Genomic DNA, 20,530 nt, shown 5'->3' on the forward strand with positions numbered 1-20,530 from the left:
TGCATGGGTAGGAACTTGTCTTCTCAGCCCCTAGGATACTCTGGCACAACGGAGGTGATCAGTAGGTATTTATCGAGTGAATGAAGGTCAGAATGTGGACAAGTGCTGCCACCTATTGGAAGAAACGTTATTCAACTTTTTTATGATTTGGAAAATGGCTATCTATACAAGGATGAACGTGACAATACTCTTTTCCTCATCGTCATTATTGCCAGACCCTCTGTGGTACCCAGACTCCCAAATGGACCCCAGTTATCCGTGTCTATTGGTATTCACGCCTTCGGGTTGATTCTCCCACAATGAAGTCTTGGTTGAACGAGTGAAGTGATGGTATGTGACTTCTGAGATGAGATCATAAAAGACACTGTGGCTTCTGCCTTGGTCTCTCTGGGATCACTGGCTCTGAGGGAAGTCACCATGCCCTTGGGACACTCAAGCGGCCCAATGGGGAGGACCATGGCGTGAAAAACTAAGGTCTCAACAGAAAAAAACCAAGGTCAACAGTCATGCGATCGAGATCCTCCAGCCCGAGTCAAAATTTCAGATAACTGCAGGTCAAGGCTGCTTGACCTATACATCCTGACTGTAATCTCACGAGAGACCAAGACAGAACCAAACAGTCAAATTTTCGATCTACAGAACCTGTGTGAAAAATGTTTGTTGTCCTAAGCGGTTAAGCTTTGGGGCGATTATTAGGCAGCGACAGGTTGCCAATATACTCTCCGACATAGATCACCGGCTACAATGGTCTTTTTTTTGTTGTTGTTGTTTGTTTGTTTGTTTGTTTTTTAATAACTATTTATTTGGCCGCGCTGGGTCTGGGCCGCGTGTGGAATCTAGTTCCCTTACCATGGACTGAACCGGGCGCCCCGTTTTGGGAGCGCGGAATCTTAGCCACTGGCCACCAGGAAGTCCCTACAAACTGGTTTAAGTTTGCTGTAACGTGGGAAACAACCTAAGGTGCTGATGGGTGTGAATGGTGCTGGAGCCACGGAGGAAATGGAGTAAGAACCAGGACACCTGGCCTTGCGGAGCGGCGAGTAGTTTGATCTGCAGCAGCCCTTTCCGCATTAACGTTCTCTAGGAAAGGCGGAGACAAGTGACACCGCTGAATCAGTGCCGAGAGCGCGGCTCTCCGCGGCGGCCTCCACGCCTGCGCAGAATTCATCGCGCGCTCTCAGGTGGCGCCGTTGCGCGCCGAGTCATCGATCGTGAGTTCCCGAGCGGCCTGGACCCGTGTGGGCCGCCAGAGGTCTGCTCGCCGGTGGGCTCCAGGGGGCGCCCTCAAGAGAAGGGGCGGAGCGCTCCTGTTCCAGAGACCAGCTCGGCGGGGTCCGCGGTCGGTTGGTTACACCTCCATAGCTACGGTAGTGGCCGCAGTAGGCGGGAGCTCCCCGGCCGCTCCGTAGTTACCGTCGCCGCCCGGGGGGTCCGGGCCGCTGAGTCCTCTCGCGGCCGCCATGAAGCTGCGGGTCCGGCTTCAGAAGCGGACCTGGCCGCTGGAGATGCCAGAAGCCGAGCCGACTCTGGGGCAGCTGCGCGCGCACCTGAGCCAGGCCCTGCTGCCCACCTGGGGGTACAGGTAGGCGCCGCGGAGAGGCGGGGTGGGGGGTGGGGACGCGGCGGGGCGGGGAGGCGCGCCCAGTGGCGCGGGCCCGCCCCGGGCGGTCACGTGAGGCGGGGCGGCTAGCGGGCCTGGCGGGGCCCGCACCCCAGGACTGTGACGCGCGTGGGCCAGGCGGGGAGCGGGAACGAGGGCTGCAGCTCGCGGGGTCCCGGCTCCCGGAGGTCATGGCCCGGCGTCCCGAGGGTGAGCCTTCGCTTCCGTGTTTGCAGTAAACGAACCCAGGGAGAGGCTAAGGTGCAAAATTCCCGAGTCTTTTGAGATGTGAGCTGGGAAATTACTGGTTTGGCTTAGGTTAAACCTCTTCAGGCTCCCAGGGATTTAAGTTCACCATCTCCAGCTGTCGGAATATTTCAGTGAAAAAGTTTGTAAAGTGCTGGAAGTTAAAAACCTGCTTCGTATCTCGTCTGGAGATACGAGGCCACCTGTAACCTGTACCGCTGCTTTCAGACTACCAGCCTGCAGTCCGCTTAAAACTCTGTTTTAAGTGTTTACCTGCCAGACGCCGCTGTGGGCACTTTGACTTCCCCGCTGGAAAGTTTTGCAAAGTGCAGCGTGTCGGTCTGTTTCAAATAATATTATTTTCCTGGGCAAGATGTTGCCTTTTTTTTTTTTTTAAAGGCAAACTATGGTAAACGTTGGCTTTATGATGACCCCGGAGAGCTTGCAGTTTGGGGACAGTGACTTTGAGAAATAACGGATCGAATTCTCTTATTTATGGGGTTGCAGATGAGGCTATCCTGGGTATCCTGGAGACCATAACATGGAAGTAGAGGGACAAAAGTGAGGGTGGTCCTCTTCAAATACTGAGCTAGTGAATTTGGAATTTCAGTGTGCTGAGAAAAAATACAAAGGTGTTCATTGGGGCTTTTTAGGTGAATTCTTCAAAAGAAAACCTGCTAACTGATTCCTTTCGTAAGACTTTCATAAACTTCCATTTTATTTTTAGGAAATTCAGTAAAATGAGGTTTTATTATGAACTCACCCTTTCATTTTTCAGTTTAGGACATTACATCCAAAGTAAGCCTTTTTTCCCTCCAAATTAAAAACATAAATACAGAAAACGGGATACTGACAAAATTCCTTTTAAGTGTTATAGTAATTGTCCGACACGTCTATTGTTTTTTCTTGATGTTAAGCCTAAGTGTTTTGCATGCTGGTATCATTACCGCACCACAAATTATCAAAATTAACTTCTCTTTTAAAAATAGCTTGTATACATGTATACATATTACTTTTTAATTAGGTGGGACAATCTGGAAAGGATGTGAAACCCAATATGACTAGCTTTGTTTACTTAAGAGCCCAAGTTAGTTTCTCTTTCAAGTTTGTTTTTACAGTTGAGGCTGGTTAACCGGAAGGAATGTAAGCTTCAGCTTGTGAAAGTGAATTCATTCTTCTGACAGTATGTTCATTTTATAATAAATGGGCAGTTTAAAAATGTGTCCATAAGACCTTATTACTTTTAAAGTGTCCTTGCTGAGCAAGTGGATCTGAGATTGCCATAAAATAATTCTCAAAGGCCTGGAGTTTCTAGGATGGCATTTCCTGATGAAGTTCATTTTACCCCCCCACAGTGTCAGAAAACAGGATTGTTTGTTAACCATTCTCCTCGAAAACCATATGTTACTTTAGAAGTAGGTCCTTTACTAAAGGGGAGGGGAGGCCGACATTTTATTAAGCAGACAATTCTTTACTTTTTTTAATGAATCGATATTTGAACGAACATTGTGCTAGATTATCATTTTAAAAAACCAACCTTATGCTGTGACAAATCATCCATAAACACAATTCATTTGAGGTGTTTCTTTTTTTCCTGCTAAAAATGGGATGTTGTTTTTCTGGGCACTTGGCTGATTTTCAACATTTATCAAAACATTTGAAAGCAGAGGCATAGCTACTTATTTTCTCATAAGCAGCAGTTGTTTCTAAAGCTTCAGTAATTTCTGTACCAAAGACACTTTAATTGGTAAGAAAATGTGTATTTACATGTGAAAGAAAAACATAAATGAATTACTGGGAGCACTTTTAAAAATAAACAGAACAGTTTTCAAAGGACTTCATCCTTTGTTAACCTCTCAAAAACTTAATGAAGTTAGCATTGCTGAGTATAAATGTCTCATAAAATGTTCTACAATGGTTTGTTAATTATTCCTCACCAGTGTGTAATGAAATGATTATTCTCTGAAGATCAGATAATCTGTGATGCAGAAAGGATGGGAGTTCATTACTTCAGCCTAATTTGAACTCTTAGCTTGCTTAGCACTGGGTTTTTGGATTTGTGTAGTCTTCCACATAATAGGGACTTCCCTGGTGGCTCAGCCGGTAAAGCGTCTGCCTACAATACGGGAGACCTGGGTTTGATCCCTGGGTTGGGAAGATCCCATGGAGAAGAAAATGGCAACCCACCCTAGTATTCTTACCTGGAAAACCCCATGGACGGAGGACCCTGGTAGGCTACAGTCCATGTGGTCACAAAGAGTCGGACATGACTGAGAGAGTTCACTTTTTCCACATAAAGGACTTTAAATAAGACCTCAGAGAGAAGGGTGGACCTCTTACTGAGTCAAGAGGGATGAATTTATACTCAGTCATCTGTGTGCACTCATCTAACTGTTTGTGATTATGCATATTCATTAGGACATGGGTCTAGTATTTTGGAACCTTCATAAGCTAACTATCATGGAAGGATATTGGATAGTTAGCTCTGATTTCAGCCTCATCTTGATCTTTTCACCTAATGTTTGTTGGTTACATCTGTTCCATAAATACTTTTTATTTGCCAAGTGCTGGAGATGAAATTTTGAACTAGATAGACAAGGTCCTCAATCTCATGAAACTTAAATTCTAGTGGTATGGGTGTAGAAGAGAGATGATAAGCAAATAAATGATAGTTTCAATTAGTGATGTTACAATAAAAGTAAAGCACAAGAATGGAATAGAGTGATGGAGGTTGGGTAGAAGGCATCTCTCAAGAGGTGACATTTGGGTTGAGACCTGGGTGGTGAGAAAGAATCAGTCATTTGAAGAACTGGAAGAGCAGATGCATAGGCCTAGAGGCTGCAGTGAGATTGATCTGTCTTAGAGGAAGGAGTGGAAAGCTCATGTAGATGGAGAATAGTGGGTGAGAGGATGAGTGGGGTAGGTCAGATGCTGGGCTTTAGAGGCCATGTTAAGGCCAATTCCAAGGTCAAATAGAAGCCATTGAAGGGTTCTCAGCAGAGGAATGATGTGATATAATTTGTATTTTGAGAAGAATATATTTCATTGACTCTCAGTTGCATCAGCCCTGAGATGCACATTCTTAAGTCACACTAAATGAAAAAATGCTGTCCATTAAGCTGTGATATGTCATCAATTTTAAGATGCATCCTTTTTTCAAAGATGACAAAGTATAAAAAAAGCATATATCTTAGAATTGATGAAAACATGGATTAATGATAGAGAATTACTGATCCTATCCCTCAGGCCGGAATCTGTAACATAGGCATTTAGTGAGAAGAACAAATAATTTTGATAGTTTTCCTAGACTTTGGCTTTCTCTTTATCTCTGTTTTGTTTTGTTTTTCTTAGTATTGCTGGGGTCATACCGTGTACTCTGTGTATGTTTCAAATGTATTATACCGGGGCTGATGGCAATAGGTAGCTCTTACTGTCCTTATTCATCTTTCTTGGCAGTTCCGATACCCGGTTTGCAATTACACTGAACAACAAGGATGCCCTCACTGGAGATGAAGAGACCTTGGCTTCATATGGGATTGTTTCTGGGGACTTGATATGTTTGATTCTTGAAGATGACATTGCAGCAGCTAACTTACCTTCATCCACAGTTTCAGAGCATTCCTCACTCCAGAATAATGACCAACCCTCTTTGGCCGCCAGCTGCAGTCAGTCCAGCATGCAGGATGCACGACTGCGTGACTCACTCCAAGGACAGGCAGCCCAATCTGAAGTCTGGAATGAGGACAGTATGGTGGGTATTAATATCAAAACAAGAAATAGAGTGGTTGATAAACCATACGGAATAGCTCAGCTGAATTCTGTACCAGTCAGGGTGATTACCATCAGTAGGCTGAAGATTATATTCTTATAGAAATTTTTTAAAATTTTAATTACTTTATTTTATTTATTAAGTATAGTTGATTTATACATTCCTTATTTCATTGTATTTGGGAATTCATCTAGTACTGATTGAATTTTTTAAAGAGAAACAGGGAGAGTATGGTTTCAGATGCTAATATTAGCTCTAAATTGCATTACAGTCACTTGTCCACTCACTTGTCAATGACGTGACAAATGATCTGTTTAGAGAGGTGGTGCTAAACATTTTTTCCCGTTTCCACATGCATGAAGAATACGATAAGTATTTATATCAGGATGGCTCAGAGAGTGCCTGTGGTTCTCATGGAGTGGGTGTAAAGTTTGATAAGCTCACCAGAGGGTTTTGATATCTTCCTCCCATGTCATTATTAGCTGCAGTTCAGTTCAGTTCAGTTGCTCAGTTGTGTCCTACTCTTTGCGACCCCATGAATTGCAGCACGCCAGGCCACCTGTCCATCACCAACTCCCAGAGTTTATTCAAACTCATGCCCATCGAGTCGGTGATGCCATCCAGCCATCTCATCCTCTGTCATCCCCTTCTCTTCCTGCCCTCAATCCCTCCCAGCATCAGGGTCTTTTCAAATGAGTCAACTCTTCACATGAGGTGGCCAAAGTATTGGTGTTTCAGCTTCAGCATCAGTCCTTCCAATGAACACCCAGGACTGATCTCCTTTAGGATGGACTGGTTGGATCTCCTTGCAGTCCAAGGGACTCTCAAGAGTCTTCTCCAACACCACAGTTCAAAAGCATCAATTCTTCGGTGCTCAGCTTTCTTCACAGTCCAACTCTCACATCCATACATGACCACTGGAAAAACCATAGCCTTGACTAGACCTTTGTTGGCAAAGCAATGTCTCTGCCTTTTAATGTGCTATCTAGGTTTGTCATAACTTTCCTTCCGAGGAATAAGCGTCTTTTAATTTCATGGCTGCAATCACCATCTGCAGCCAAAAATAAAATCTGACACTGCTTCCACTGTTTCCCCATCTATCCCAAGAAGTGATGGGACCAGATGCCATGATCTTAGTTTTCTGAATATTGAGCTTTAAGCCAGCTTTTTCACTCTTTTCTTTCACTTTCATCAAGAGGCTTTTTAGTTCCTCTTCACTTTCTGCTATAAGGGTGGTGTCATCTGCATATTAGCCTGGGGTAACCTTTAAAAACATTCTTCTCACATATATTCTCTCCCACACGTCTGTCAGTAAATAATAAATGGCCAGAAGTTAGGCATAAGAAGCAAAGAGCGTATATACAGACATACCTGTGTTATTGTGCTTTGCAGACACTGTGATTTTTACAAACTGAAGGTCTGTGGAAACTATCAAGCAAGTCTGTTGGTGTCATTTTTCCAACAGCATTTGCTCGCTTCTGTCTCTGTGTCATGTTTGGTAATTCTCACAATAGTTTAAACATTTTTGTCATTATATTTTTATACCTTTTTAGTTATATTTTTGTCATTTTTAAAAATATTTTGACATTTATATTTTTTTATTATTTGTGATCTGTGATCTTTGATGTTACTATTGCAAAAAGGTTATGACTCAGTGAAGACTCACATGATGGTTAGCATTTTTTAGCAATAAAGTGTTTTTTAATTAAGGGTGTCTACATTGTTTAGACATAATGCTGTTGCACACATAATAAGTGCCATATAGTGTAAACATAGCTCTTATATGCACTGGGGAACCAAAAAAGTTTTGTGACCTACTTTATTGCAATATTTGCTTTCTTGCAATGGTCTGGAACCCAGCCTGCAACATTTCCAGGTATGCCTGTAATTCATAATTTCGTCAGGTAAGTGGTTTTAATGAGCATTTTCTCCTTCCTCAAAGGAAGGAGCCTTTGAGGAGCCTCATTTTTAAGTAGTGTGGATTGTCATTGGCCCCTGGGTTTTAACAGGTGAATGTAGAACTCTACAAGCCATCAGGGCTCAGATCCTCAAGGATTTTGAAAGAACAGCCTGTTGCTCTTCTTTCTGAGTCTTCTTTTTCCTAGGTACTCTGGTAATTGCGTTCTTGACCAGTTCGTTTGCCGGCAGGCTCCCTCCCTTACATTCTTCCACTATTTTACTCATAAAATGTAACTTTACTTTCTTCTGCTCCTTTTCTAATGGAAATAAACTTAAAAAGAAGAAACATGTGCTTTGCATTAAGAGTTGAGCACATACCTAGGAAGTAGTCTTTCTGAGTAAAATTAATGTAGGTAACTCAGTCTTACTGAAGCAGTGTATTATATCAAAAAGCCCCGAACTATGAGTCTGGAGATCTTGGATTGTTTCAAATTTTTGTTAGCTGGTAACCTTGGTTATATTATTTAATCTGAATCAAAATTACAGCATGTATAAAAAGGCGACCTCATCTGTCTTGCCTATTTTGTGTTTGGGGTAAATTAGAAAACACTGAAAAACATGAAATTGTAGGATATTGTCCTTCATCATTTATTCAGCAAGCATTTATTGGGTACCTACTGTGTGCCAGGTACTGTTCTTGTGTTACAAAAGTGGGTGACATGTCTTTTCCTTTCTAAGCTTGTTGTCATGGTAGGATATAGACATGAAATCAGAAAATAGCAGTACAGTGTGGTGAAGTGCAGTAATTAAGGCCTTTGCAAGGCAGAAAGATAGTCTACTGTAATACTTGAAGAGGTGGAGGAATACCAGACTGGAGAGGGAGGGACTGCAGAATGTGAACTTGATACAGAGTCAAGGGTTAGGTGATGAAGGGCCTTGTACGCTAAGGGGTTTAGGAGTTTGGACTTTATTTTGTAGACTTGCATTTCTCAGCATGTCTTCTGTGGAAAACTTGTCTCGTGAGTTTAAAAGTGTTACGGGGATGTTGAGTGTGGAGGAAGGAGGATAGTGTTTCTTGGTTAAATGTTAGGCATGCTTTCTATTATTCCCTGGACTTCTCAGAGCTTTATAATGCCAGAATGTATTTTGTGGATATGGAGGGTGAGGTTAGGTGGCTGTGACATGTAGCATTTTCCATACTCATTTGACTGTAGACCTCTTTTCCTAAGAGTATTTAGGGTCACGTTCCAAGGCACAATATACGCCTGGTGGTGCTGTCTGCATAGGGGAAGTACTGGCAAGAATTTAAGCTGGGACGTAGGACATAATTGGATTCTCGGTTGTCAGAAAACTCTGGCAGTAGTGGGTGGAGTGTCTTGGGAGACAAGAAAGTGGAGTCCAGGGATACCTGGGGAGGCTGTTCCTGGAGGTTAGGAGATAAATGAGTCTGAAGTACCACTAGGGTAGAAAGGGGCAGATTTTAGCGAGACTTAGGAGATAGATTCAGTGGAACTTGGACGACTACTCATGTTGAAGTGGGGCTTATAAGGTTGAGGGGGAAGTCTAGGATGATTTTCAGGTTTTTGGCATATCAGCCAAAATTCAGTTCAGTTCAGTTCAGTTGCTCAGTCGTGTCCAACTCTTTTTACCCCATGGACTGCAGCACGTCAGGCCTCCCTGTCCATCACCAACTCCCAGAACCTACCCAAACTCACGTCCATTGAGTTGGTGATGCCATCCAACCATCTCATCCTCTTATCATCACCTTCTCCTCCTGCCCTCAATCTTTCCCAGCATCAGGGTCTTTTCAAATGAGTCCGCTCTTTGCATCAGGTGGCCAAAGTATTGGAGTTTCAGCTTCAGCATCAGTCCTTCCAATGAACACCCAGGATTGACTTCGTTTAGGATGGACTGGTTGGATCTCCTTGCAGTCCAAGGGACTCTCAAGAGTCTTCTCCAACACCACACTTCAAAAGCATCAATTCTTTGTTGCTCAGCTTTCTTTATAGTCCAACTGTCACATCCATATATGACTACTGGAAAAACCATAGCCTTGACTAGACGGACCTTTGTTGGCAAAGTAATGTCTCTGCTTTTTAATATGCTGTCTAGGTTGGTCATAACTTGCCTTCCAAAATTAATGGAGATCAAAGAAAATCCCATGGACGGAGGAACCAGGTGGGCTACAGTCTCTGAGGTCACAAAGAGCTGGACACGACTGTCTGAGCCTGCACACAAGATACTCAGGAGGGAGGAGCAGATTGCAGGCTTATTCATGGTTTAGGAGCCCTCACAGAAAATGTGCACCATTTCTGAGCTCAGTAATGTGCTTGAGCTCTGAGCTCTAATCTCAGTTCACTTAGGATACAAAATATACTGTGAATAAATGAAAGTCTGTTTAATGAATTCATTGTTTTTGTTATCCTTTTCAGTTGGGGCCTGGTCAGCATTTGGAAGCTGAGCCAGTTCCAGATGTTGTGGATGTGGAGGAGGGCGCAGGTTTCTATCCCACAGAGCCAATGCTCTGCAGCGAATCAGTGGAAGGGCAAGTGCCACATTCACTGGAGATCCTGTATCAGTCAGCTGACTGTTGGAACCCCTGCGATGCCCTGATAGTATCCATACATCTTCTCATGTTGGAGTCGGGTTACATACCTCAGGTGAGATTACGGCCGAGAACAGAAGTTTCCTGCTAGAAAAGGGGTCGTGTTCTAGGTTTCTTTCTTAAATGTGTCTGGGTATTAATGTAAACTGTTGAAGACAATGCTGAGCATACCAGTAGGCAGTCAGTAAATGTTCCCTTCCCTCCTTCCTTTTTTCCTCCTTTATTTCCTTGTCAGCTTTTAGTTAGTGTTACAGAATTGATGACATCTATGGTTTGAAAAAACCCAAAAGATTTTATATGATGATATGTATAAAATGTGGTCAGTGCGTGTGGATTGTGTATGACTAGATAGATGGCTCACCGCGTTATTTTTTATGTTAGTGGTTCTGTGAATTGCCACTAACCTTAACACGATTCAGTTAGGAAGAGGGACACTGACCTTAAGCTGTTGTTGCTTACATTCATTCACCCTCATCTGCTAGACAAGTACCTGCCAGTGTCGGGCGCAGTGCTTACCGTCCCATGGAGCAGAAAGACAGGTGGCAGACTGCCTCACTGTATTGGACAAATGGTAGGAGAAACGTGTATGTACGGAGGATGCCATGCCAGAGATTCACGAAGGAGAGCGTTCAGAAGTTTTTCAAACTTTAATGTGCATAAGAATACCTAAGGGATCTTATTAAATGCTGATTCTGATTGAATAAGTCTAGGGTGGAGCCTGAGATAGTAGTGAGCATTCTGGGCCATGTTATGAGTAACCAGAATGTAGAGTAATTCAGTGATCGGCGAACATGGGGACCATGCCATGCACTGAGTCAGGGTTTAGAATGTACAGATACTGGGACAGTCTTTATCCTCAAGGAGTCTGTAAGTGGGGGAAAGAAACAAGTAAAAAGCAAATTACAATGTATTATGATAATAGAAGCATTGCAATAGAAATATGAACAGAATGTTAGGGGGTGAGAGGGTGGGAATGACAGCAAGGATTTGTTTTGAAAAAGGCTTCACAAAAGAAATGGCATTTGAGCTGGGCTCTTGAATAATGATATGGCTCTGCTAGGCATGGAAGTGAAATTTTCAAGTGAGAATTCAGTCTCTATCTCTGATATTTTATCTATTTGGACCAAACTTTTGATGGTGGATAATGTAACATTTTCTTTCTTTCACAGTTTTATTAATGATTTGACAAACTTTATTAAAGGGACTGTATGGAATGCTTATTTGCAGACAGGTTAGGGACCTCTTGGGTTTTTCATTTTTTTGAGAGTAGCGCACTGTCCTTCATTACCTGTTTCCCTCTATTTCATGTCATTGCCCAGGGGACTGAAGCCAAAGCTGTGTCCATGCCGGAGAACTGGAGGTTGGGGGGCGTGTATAAGCTGCAGTACATGCACCCTCTCTGCGAGGGCGGCTCTGCTGCGCTCACCTGTGTGCCTTTGGGAAACCTCGTCGTCATAAATGGTAACTAGCTGGAGGAGTCATGCTCGTTAGCTTATGGATCTTTACAGGTTTCGCTCCGAACACTTTACAGCCACTTCAGTGATTGGCTGTCACAGTATGGCTAGGAATCTTTCTCAAATTTGTTTGATCCCCAGGCCACTAATCACACGGGGGCCAAAAGGTTACAGAATACAGGGCTAATCATACTACTACGTCACAGCCTAACTTGCAAGGTCACAGCTATCAAAGAGTGAATGTGAGGTGGTCAGTTTTGCTTCAGTTTCTTATAAAAACAGCTCAGCAACACTTCAACAATATATTAACCTTTATTTACTGGTCTTAAGGTACTTAATATAGAGAGTAGCTGCTAAATGTGTTAGTTTCTGATGTTTGTTCCTTTACTGATTCTTGACAAATGAGCTGCTTGTGGACTTCACGGCTGACAGCCATTCCAGGAGCATTCCAGGCCTGGGTCTTTGAAAGGAGCAGTGTGTCCTTAAATCTTTCCTTTGCCCGAGACATCCTGCTTAGTGCACATGTGCCGAAGCACATCATTGGCTCCTTCACAGAATGAAATGAAGTGCACCTTTGTGTACAGGATTAAAAAGTGAACCTTCTGATGACGTCAAGAGTATTGGTCCTCTGGGTCTAGAGAGAGATGACACTGTGAAAGCTAGCAGGATGCTTTTAATAAACAAGGGAAGACTCCTTGCCAAGGGTTAAATAAAAAATAAATGGAGTTTTTAGTGACCTCGTTACAAATAATGATTGTATTGTGTTTAACTATTAACCTTGTTGCATATCTTTCAATTATTAATAAGCTGCTGTTGGTAGTACTTAGTGGGTTTCATATAAAGGTGTCTACTGTAGTTTTTAAAATGGTGTTTTACTTAACGTGACTGCAGGTTTGCACTTTGGGCTTCGCTGTGAGGCAAGGAAACACGCAGAGAGCAGTTTGTTTGTACAATGTGTCTGTAATTGGGGGCAAGGGAATGAATGCAAGTCCATATGAAAAAGTGAAGCAGTTGGTGAAATGACAAAACTTTTTCATCATCTTTCTTTTGCTATTTCAGCTACCCTAAAAATCAACAGTGAGGTTAGAAGTGTGAAAAGACTGCAGCTGCTGCCAGAATCTTTTATTTGCAAAGAAGAATCAGGTATTGTAACCATGATTTAGCTTTTGGGATAAAGGTTTAAGAGGTTCATGCAAAAAGAAAAGAAAAAAAACAAAACAAGGGAAAGATAATGTTCAAAGACTTAAAATTTCTGGATGAGCCTAAAGCAAATTGACGACAATGTTACAGAGTTTCAGTTTCTTTCCTGTTTCTCTTAGGGTCTTGGATGCTAAATTATAGTTATACTGCCATTACGCTGTATAAAATATAAGTATACTGCCAAACTATATTTAGCATCATTATGGAATGATGCTATTATATAATCATTACACAGGATTGATACTTCATAATTTCTGAATTAAATCTTTGGATTTTTCTAGCATTGTATTTAACCAGTATGGAGAGGAACTGTGTTTTGTGGAAACCATACAATACAACTTCATTATGGAAGATCATTAAAAGAAAAACTGTACTCAAAATGTTTGCTTAAACTTAACATAAATTTGGTTACTGTTTTATACAGAGTGTAACTTCAAAAGTTTTTATTCTAGGCGTGATTTTGCTTGTATTCTATAATACTAATAGATGCAAAGAAGATAGTTTTTCTTTTGTCAGTTAAACCCAAAGTGTAACAGACAGGTAGGCAGTTGAAGGAGAAGAGATGAGGTGGGAAGGGAATTAAAATCTTTTGGAGTACTTGTTTTTTGTTGGACATGTGCCTTTATGGATGTATTTTTCATTTTGTCTTCATAGTGAATTCAGGCGGGTTTTAAAATCGGGGGTGGGGGGTGGGGGGTGGGGACTGGTGTGATACATTATAGCAGGGAGATGGCATTTACAGCACTGTCTTTTAGGGTTGGCTACCTAGATCTAGATTTTCGCTTTGAAGGCCTTGAGACTTATTTTTGTCAGTTCCCAGGGGAGATCAGACTCTGAGAGACTAACTTATATGAACTGAAGTTGATAGGAAAGGGAGACCTCAGAATATGTATTTTTAACGGTCTGTGAACAATTCATGTCATACCAAGTCAGTGTTTCTCAACCATTTTTTCATTATCAATCCCCTAAGGAGGCTTTGTACACAATCCCCCACCCCAACTCCCAAATCATTCTCCTTCATGAAATTTTAATTTCATAGATACACTATATATTTGTTTGTATACTGTGGCCCTTTGGAGGGTCACAAACCACTATAATAGCTAGGATTTTTGCTTGGTTGGAGGCAGTATTGTTTCTTTTGAGAATGCATGAACTAGACTGATGAATCTGTATAGATGGTCTTACCATTAAGACCAGAAAAACTTGAGAGTCCTTGGCTACAACAGTATATGTTCATCTCTGTACTATGGAGGTCCTTACTGTGGGGAGTATAAATACTCTACATTAGAGCAGTAGAGGTTTTTATGCCCATTTTCTAGATCAGGAAACAGGTCTAGAGGAGGTTAAATTACTTCAAGGACACAGAGTTAATAAATAGTAGAATTTAGGATTGGAGTAGATTTGGCTCCTGAGCCTATTTTTTAAGAATAGTGTTTATAGGAATGTCACTCAAATTATTTGATTTATGTTAAGTAAGGAATAAGGAAGTAAAAAAGGAGGAAGAAAGTTAATACCGTTAGATTACAAGTTTATGTGAACGTGTGTTAAGTCACTTCAGTTGCGTCCGACTCTTTGTGACCCTTTGGACTGTAGCCCACCAGGCTCCTCTGTCCATGGCATTTTTCAGGCAAGAATACTGGAGTGGGTTGCCATTTCCCTCCTCCAGGGGATCTTCCTGACCCAGGTATTGAACCCACGGCTCCTGCGTCTCCTGCATTGTAGGCGGGTTCTTTATTGCCTGAGGCATCAGGGAAGCCACCAGTTTGTGGATTATGTTAATTTAGTATTTTCAGTATGTACTTTGTATGTTGGGTAGGAGTATGCTGCTCATTTGATAAGTAATTTAAATCATTTTTACTATGGTTTATAGTATAGTACCTAGTATATGCTCTGCACTATTACTTATTCTTTTATTTATAAATTGCTAATCACATCTTTAGTAGGTCCATTAAAGATTTTGTTTAAAGAGGATTCAGCCTTCAGAGTTACAGTGTATACTTCCTCTTCTACTGAAGACTTTAGTTCATTTCTCTTTATGTAGGAATTATTTGTGAAAACTTACTTAGCACTTTGATTTGGTTTGGCAGAAGCAGAGGACACCATTTCAAGTTTTCCATTTGCTATTGTGTTTTGACTTTTCATTTAAAAAATATTCTAGGGGAAAATGTAGCCATGATATACAAAGATCTTCAGAAACTCTCTCGCCTCTTCAAAGACCAGCTGGTGTATCCTCTTCTGGCTTTTACCCGGCAAGGTGAGAAATGATAAATCATCACAGGCTGAAGGGCTGGAAAGAATCTGAAGTTCACATATGTTTAAGGATGACATGTGACTCTTCCCTCTTTTCTGCTCCTAGTGAAATTCTGCTCTTTTAAGCTTAAATGCTAATTCCTTAATTGCTATTCACGTCCTCTTTGTTTCTTCACTGCATTTTATACATATCTTTATTATAGCCCTTCTTCCACTGTATCATAATTTTTCACATGATTTCTTTTCACCTAAGGTTATGAATTACCCGGAAAGCAGGGAAATATGTCTTACTCACTTATGTATTCTCATGGCCTAGCGCAGGGTCTGGCCCATAATTGGTGTTCAATAAATACATATATAAATAATCTATAGCCTGTAAATTAGGTCTGCTTTTTAAAAAGCTGTTTATTGGGGCTCTGTGCCTAGGTACTTTGGATATTTGACGTGCATTCTTAATGCTAACAACTTTGAAGTGGATTTTATTCTCATTTTATAGGTGATGAAACTGTAATTCAGCAAGGTTTATAATACACTCAAAATACTTGTATTAATAAGCTTTCTTTTTGTGTTTTATCAGTAGTAAAAAATATTTTAAAATCTTAGTGACTTAAATTGAACATTTATTTCTCACTCAGGTACATGTGTGTGTGGGTTAGGTTTAGCTGAAAAAGTGGTGAGAGTTCCTTATGTAGGACTTGCTCTTCTGTAGCACAGGGGAAAGAGGACCAGTGACCTTGTGTTGGTTCTTAAAGCTTTAATTCAGAAATAGTATGCCACTTGTACTCTCATTTCAGTGGACAAAACAAGTGAAAATGGCCAAACCTCGTGATAGTGGGATGGGGAAATACAGGGTGGAAAATAATATGGTGGAGTCATAATCTACCACAGTCTTTGGCTGATAAATAATTTCAGGTTTTTAGAGATAGATATGTGACTTTTTTTTTTTTTTTTTCTTTCCCTCCCCCCCAGATATGTGACTTTTATCTGCTCTCTGTATGTAGAAAAATAGTATTTTAGGTCTCAAGTGGCATGGTGCCAAGGCTGTTACAACCATAGTTTTCTTCAGTTGATGGTGAGGGAAAAGAATAATGTGAATTTTAAAACCTTGTATTGGATTTTGGTTATCTTTGCTAATGGAGAATAGTATCCCTATATTCAAAGTAACTAATAATAATAAAATAATTGTCACTTGACTTTGGAATATATTATTCTTTTCCTTTCTTGGTTTTGCTTCTGAATTTGTCTTCCTCCCTTCTTTTTCAGCCTGCTAGATATCAAATAATAGTAATCTAACACTCAAGTGCTTATTGCTTGCCAGATATTGTTCTGAGCACTCTGTATGTATTTACACATTTAATTCTCAACTCAGGGAGGTAGTATTAACCCATTTTACAGATGAGAAATTGAGTTGGAGCTTAAATAACTTGTCCAAAGGCATACAGTAAGTGGCAGCATTGGGAACCAATTGTAAAAGCCAATGAATTATCCATTTTCTGTAGTTGAGTAGAGAATTTTTTGTTGTATTGAATCTATCTTGAAACAAAGGAGGCCATTGACTAGTATTTAAAAATTGTCATAGTTATTCATTTGATCTGTATTACAAAGTACTTTGTCTCTCTAGTAAAACATAAAGAGAATAAGGGGCTTAGAGTTAGTAGTAGTAATATAGTCAACCAGGGGATAAAAGTTTGTTATAGATGACTTATGCCTGGATAACTGGAAAATACCATCTAATTTATCATCTCTACAAAGCTGGCCACTTTGGTTGATGTGAGGAAAACTGGATCTTCTTTACTCAGTGAGATCTATTCTCTTTTTCCTTTTAGCACTGAACCTACCAGATGTATTTGGGTTGGTAGTCCTCCCATTGGAGCTGAAACTGCGGATCTTCCGACTTTTGGATGTTCGTTCTGTTCTGTCTCTGTCTGCAGTTTGTCGTGACCTCTATATTACTTCAAATGATCAACTTCTGTGGAGGTGTTTGTATCTGCGGGATTTTCGAGGTGATTTCCGTGATGGCATGTTAACAAGAAAAGTGTTCTTTGTTACCGAGGTCTTAATTACTCAGCTGGCCAGAAGTTTTAAGTTGTGGGCTTTTTTTTAAGAGTAGGAAATAGTCATAGCATAGCCTTATTATAAAGAGATTCTAAGCCTCATGTACCACTGCCTGTGCCGCCAAAGCTCTCCTCATTCATGTTTGTGTTCTCTGCAAGTACAGTCTTTTAGACCAAGTAGATTCTTTTAGTATAGAAAATTGAGGTAAGACAGGTTTAATGCTGGATGAATGAAACATTTTAAAATCCTTACGTTTTCTGTTTTCTTTGTAGATGGTAGCGTCAGAGGTCGAGACACAGATTGGAAAGAAGTAGGTATTTGTAAATACCAAGGCTGATGTCTGTTGCATGGAAATAACTAGTGAATTTAACATGTTAAGGGCATATTTTCCACTTTTATTATAATACAATCTGTTTTGAGTCTATTGCTAATTTTTAGTAAATGAAAATGTTTTCAACTTTTACCTTAGACTTTGTCCTTAGTGTCTTGTAATTACACAGGAAAAAAATCTTAGCATGATGACTGTTTTCACCTTTACGTAATATAGTCTCCCTGTTTGTAGTAAAAACAAAACAAAACAAAACTGAGTTGTTTTTGTGCTGGAGTAGTCTTCAGCTGTTCGGCTAGTTAGAATAGTAAGTTATGAAAAAAATAAGTTATATTGTTTTATTTGCAGATAGGACTATGTTCCACCCTCTGAAATAGTCATCTATTTTGTTATTTAAATTAAGGTCTACTAGGGACATAATTTAGGTGAGAAAGTGAACTTAAGTACTGACTGCTCCCCTCCTTCCCCGCCAATACCGTAACTTTTTATATTCTATGGCATGATATTTTCAACAAATATTTAAATTTTCCATTTTCAGGAAAGGCTGACGTGCAATTCATATCAGCTTGAGAGTGCTAGATTGCAGTCTTGAGAGTACATGTCACTCATTTATCCCTTCTCTGGATGTGTTGTTACTCCAGATTGGCACAATTGCTGAGCTGCAGTGTGGTTAAAGACTAGAGTTCCTTTGGCATTGTGTTCACAGCTACTACCTTATTCATGCAGATAGAAACTGGTAGAAGTTCTTTGTCTGCCTCCGTACTGTGGGAAAAGAAAAGTATATGCATCTGTTCAATGAAAGCCAACTGGAACTTTGGGGAAGTGTCCAACTCACTCATTATGTTTGTTCTTATCTGTCTGCAGCTGTACAAGAAGAGGTACAAACAGAGAAAAGAAGCCCAGAGAGGGCGGCATGTGATGTTCTTGCCATCATCACCCCACCCCATTCCATTCTACCCCAGCCCCTTGCACCCCAGGCCTTTCCCTCCCAGTTCTCTCCTCCCTCCAGGAATTATTGGTGGTGAATATGATCAAAGACTAACCCTTCCCTATGTTGGGGACCCAATCAATTCACTCATCCCTGGGCCTGGGGAGACACCCAGCCAGTTCCCTCCACTCAGACCACGTTTTGACCCAATGGGCCCACTTCCAGGTCCTAACCCCATCTTGCCAGGGCGAGGTGGCCCCAATGACAGATTTCCCCTAAGACCCAGCAGGGGTTGGCCAACTGACAGCCGGCTACCATTCATGTGACTGATTTGTTACCTCACTCTGGAGCTTGTTTTGGTTTTGTTTCTTTAAAACTACAGATGTCATCTTGCTGGGGTGCTACCTCTGCTGTTTTCTGATTGCGATGGTGGGACATGGACTTACAGAAACCTTTTATAGACATATTAGGTTGGTGCAAACATAATTGCGGTTTTGGACCATGAATTCTAAATCATAACTAGGCTCAAACACATCTTTATTAATCAAAATAGGACCATTACAATCAACAAATTTTTGCAGATGAGAAGTCTTGTAGCATAAAAACCCATGCTTCGGGATTCAGTGAACTCATGGAAACCATTTTCTGCCACTTGCTGGTTGTAGAAGCGTTTGCCCTGCTGATAGTTGTTCAGATGCTTGAAGGAAGTGGTAGTTGGCAAGAAGTCAGGTGAACGTGGCAGATGAGGCAAAACTTCACTTCATAGCCCAATTCCTTCAACTTTTGAAGTGTTGGTTGTGCTACATGTGGTCAGATGTTGTCATAGAGACTTGGGCCCTTGCTGTTGACCAGTACCAGCTGCAGGTGTTGCAGTTTTCAGTACATCTCATCGACTTGCTGAGCATACATCTCAGATGTAATGGTTTCGTCAGGATTCAGAAATTTGGTAGTGGATCAAATGGGCAGCAGACCACCTAACAGCGACCATGATCATCTTTTTGGTTCAAGTTTGGCTTTGAGAAGTGCTTTGGAGCTTCTTCTCGGTCCAGCCACTGAGCTAGTTGTTGCCAGTTGCTGTGTAAAACACACTGCTCATCACATCACAGTCTGATCAAGAAATAGTTTGTTGTTGCTACAATGAGAGAAGATGACACTTCAAAATGGCGATGTTTTTGATTTTTGGTCAGCTCATGAGGCACCCACTTATCGAGCTTTTTCACCTTTCTAGTTTGTTTCAAATGCTGAATGACCATAGAATGGTTGATGTTGAGTTCTTCAGCAACTTCTCCTGTAGTTGTAGGAGGATGAGCTTCGATGATCGTCTCAGTTGGTGGTTGTCAGCGTCCCATGACTGGCCACTGTGCTGCTCACCTTCAGGGCTTTCGTCTCCTTTGCAGAACTTCTTGAGCCCCCAGCGCTCTGTGTTAGCAGTTACTAGGCCAAATGTGTTGTCGATGTTGCAAGTTGTTCTTGCTGCTTGATGACCCATTTTCGACCCATCTTGAATAAGAAAATCACTCAAATTAGCTTTTCATCTAACATCATTTCCCTAGTCTTAAAATATAAAATAAGCAAGTCATTAGCAAAAAAACATAAAGCGAGAAATGCACATTAAAATGGTATACTACATAACCACATTTATTTAAGAATATTGCAATATCAAACAGCAATGTTAAACAATGCAAAACTGTAATTACTTTTGCACCAACCTAATTGTTAAAGCTCCAGGGGTGGTATGGCTCACAGGTTACTTTCTCGACAGGGTTGGCCTTGGGAATATGGTTCCTGACATCCCCTCTCTCAGTTACCATCTAGAATGAAGGTTACACATTGATAATGTTCCACACCAGAATAAAATATTAAGTGTAAATTACATGGCAGTCTTGACTTTTATTACAGAAAGATATGTAATATTACAATATTACTTGGACATTTGAAAATGATCAGAGAAGCTATTCACTGTCATCAGATTGTTGCAGGGGATTATTTTTGTTTTGTAGTGGCACCCTTTCTTCACATGAAATCATTTGCAAAAGCCTGATTTATGGAATGAACACAAGCAGAGCCAGTTTGGTTGGACTGGATGTGAGGTGAATGGACCCCCGCCAGCTCAGTCCCCTCCCCCGTCTCTGCAGCTGCTCCTCAGGCTCTGGGCTCCAAAACTCTGCTTTTTGGCCACCATTGGGTTGTTAGGGA

General features: G+C 41.2%; 1 protein-coding gene across 4 annotated transcripts; it reads left to right on the plus strand.

Moving 5' to 3' along the window:
* Positions 1–1,166: 1,166 nt before the first annotated feature.
* On the plus strand, positions 1,167–20,207 carry FBXO7 (F-box protein 7). 4 transcript variants are annotated; one of them, XM_043441348.1, is made up of 9 exons: positions 1,167–1,582; positions 5,303–5,597; positions 9,947–10,174; positions 11,439–11,580; positions 12,633–12,716; positions 14,932–15,027; positions 16,850–17,026; positions 17,351–17,388; positions 18,271–20,207. In XM_043441348.1, the coding sequence occupies exons 1-9, from the start codon at positions 1,461–1,463 to the stop codon at positions 18,658–18,660; spliced, it is 1,572 nt and encodes a 523-aa protein (XP_043297283.1). In that variant the 5' UTR covers positions 1,167–1,460; the 3' UTR covers positions 18,661–20,207. The 4 variants fall into 4 exon arrangements, with proteins under 4 accessions (XP_043297283.1, XP_043297286.1, XP_043297285.1 ...); XM_043441351.1 differs by having other exon boundaries at positions 5,455–5,597; XM_043441350.1 differs by lacking the exon at positions 1,167–1,582 and adding an exon at positions 1,680–1,810.
* Positions 20,208–20,530: the final 323 nt, after the last annotated feature.

The sequence above is a fragment of the Cervus canadensis genome, chromosome 21 (genome assembly GCF_019320065.1).
Source record: "Cervus canadensis isolate Bull #8, Minnesota chromosome 21, ASM1932006v1, whole genome shotgun sequence".
NCBI classification, from domain to species: Eukaryota; Metazoa; Chordata; class Mammalia; order Artiodactyla; family Cervidae; genus Cervus; species Cervus canadensis.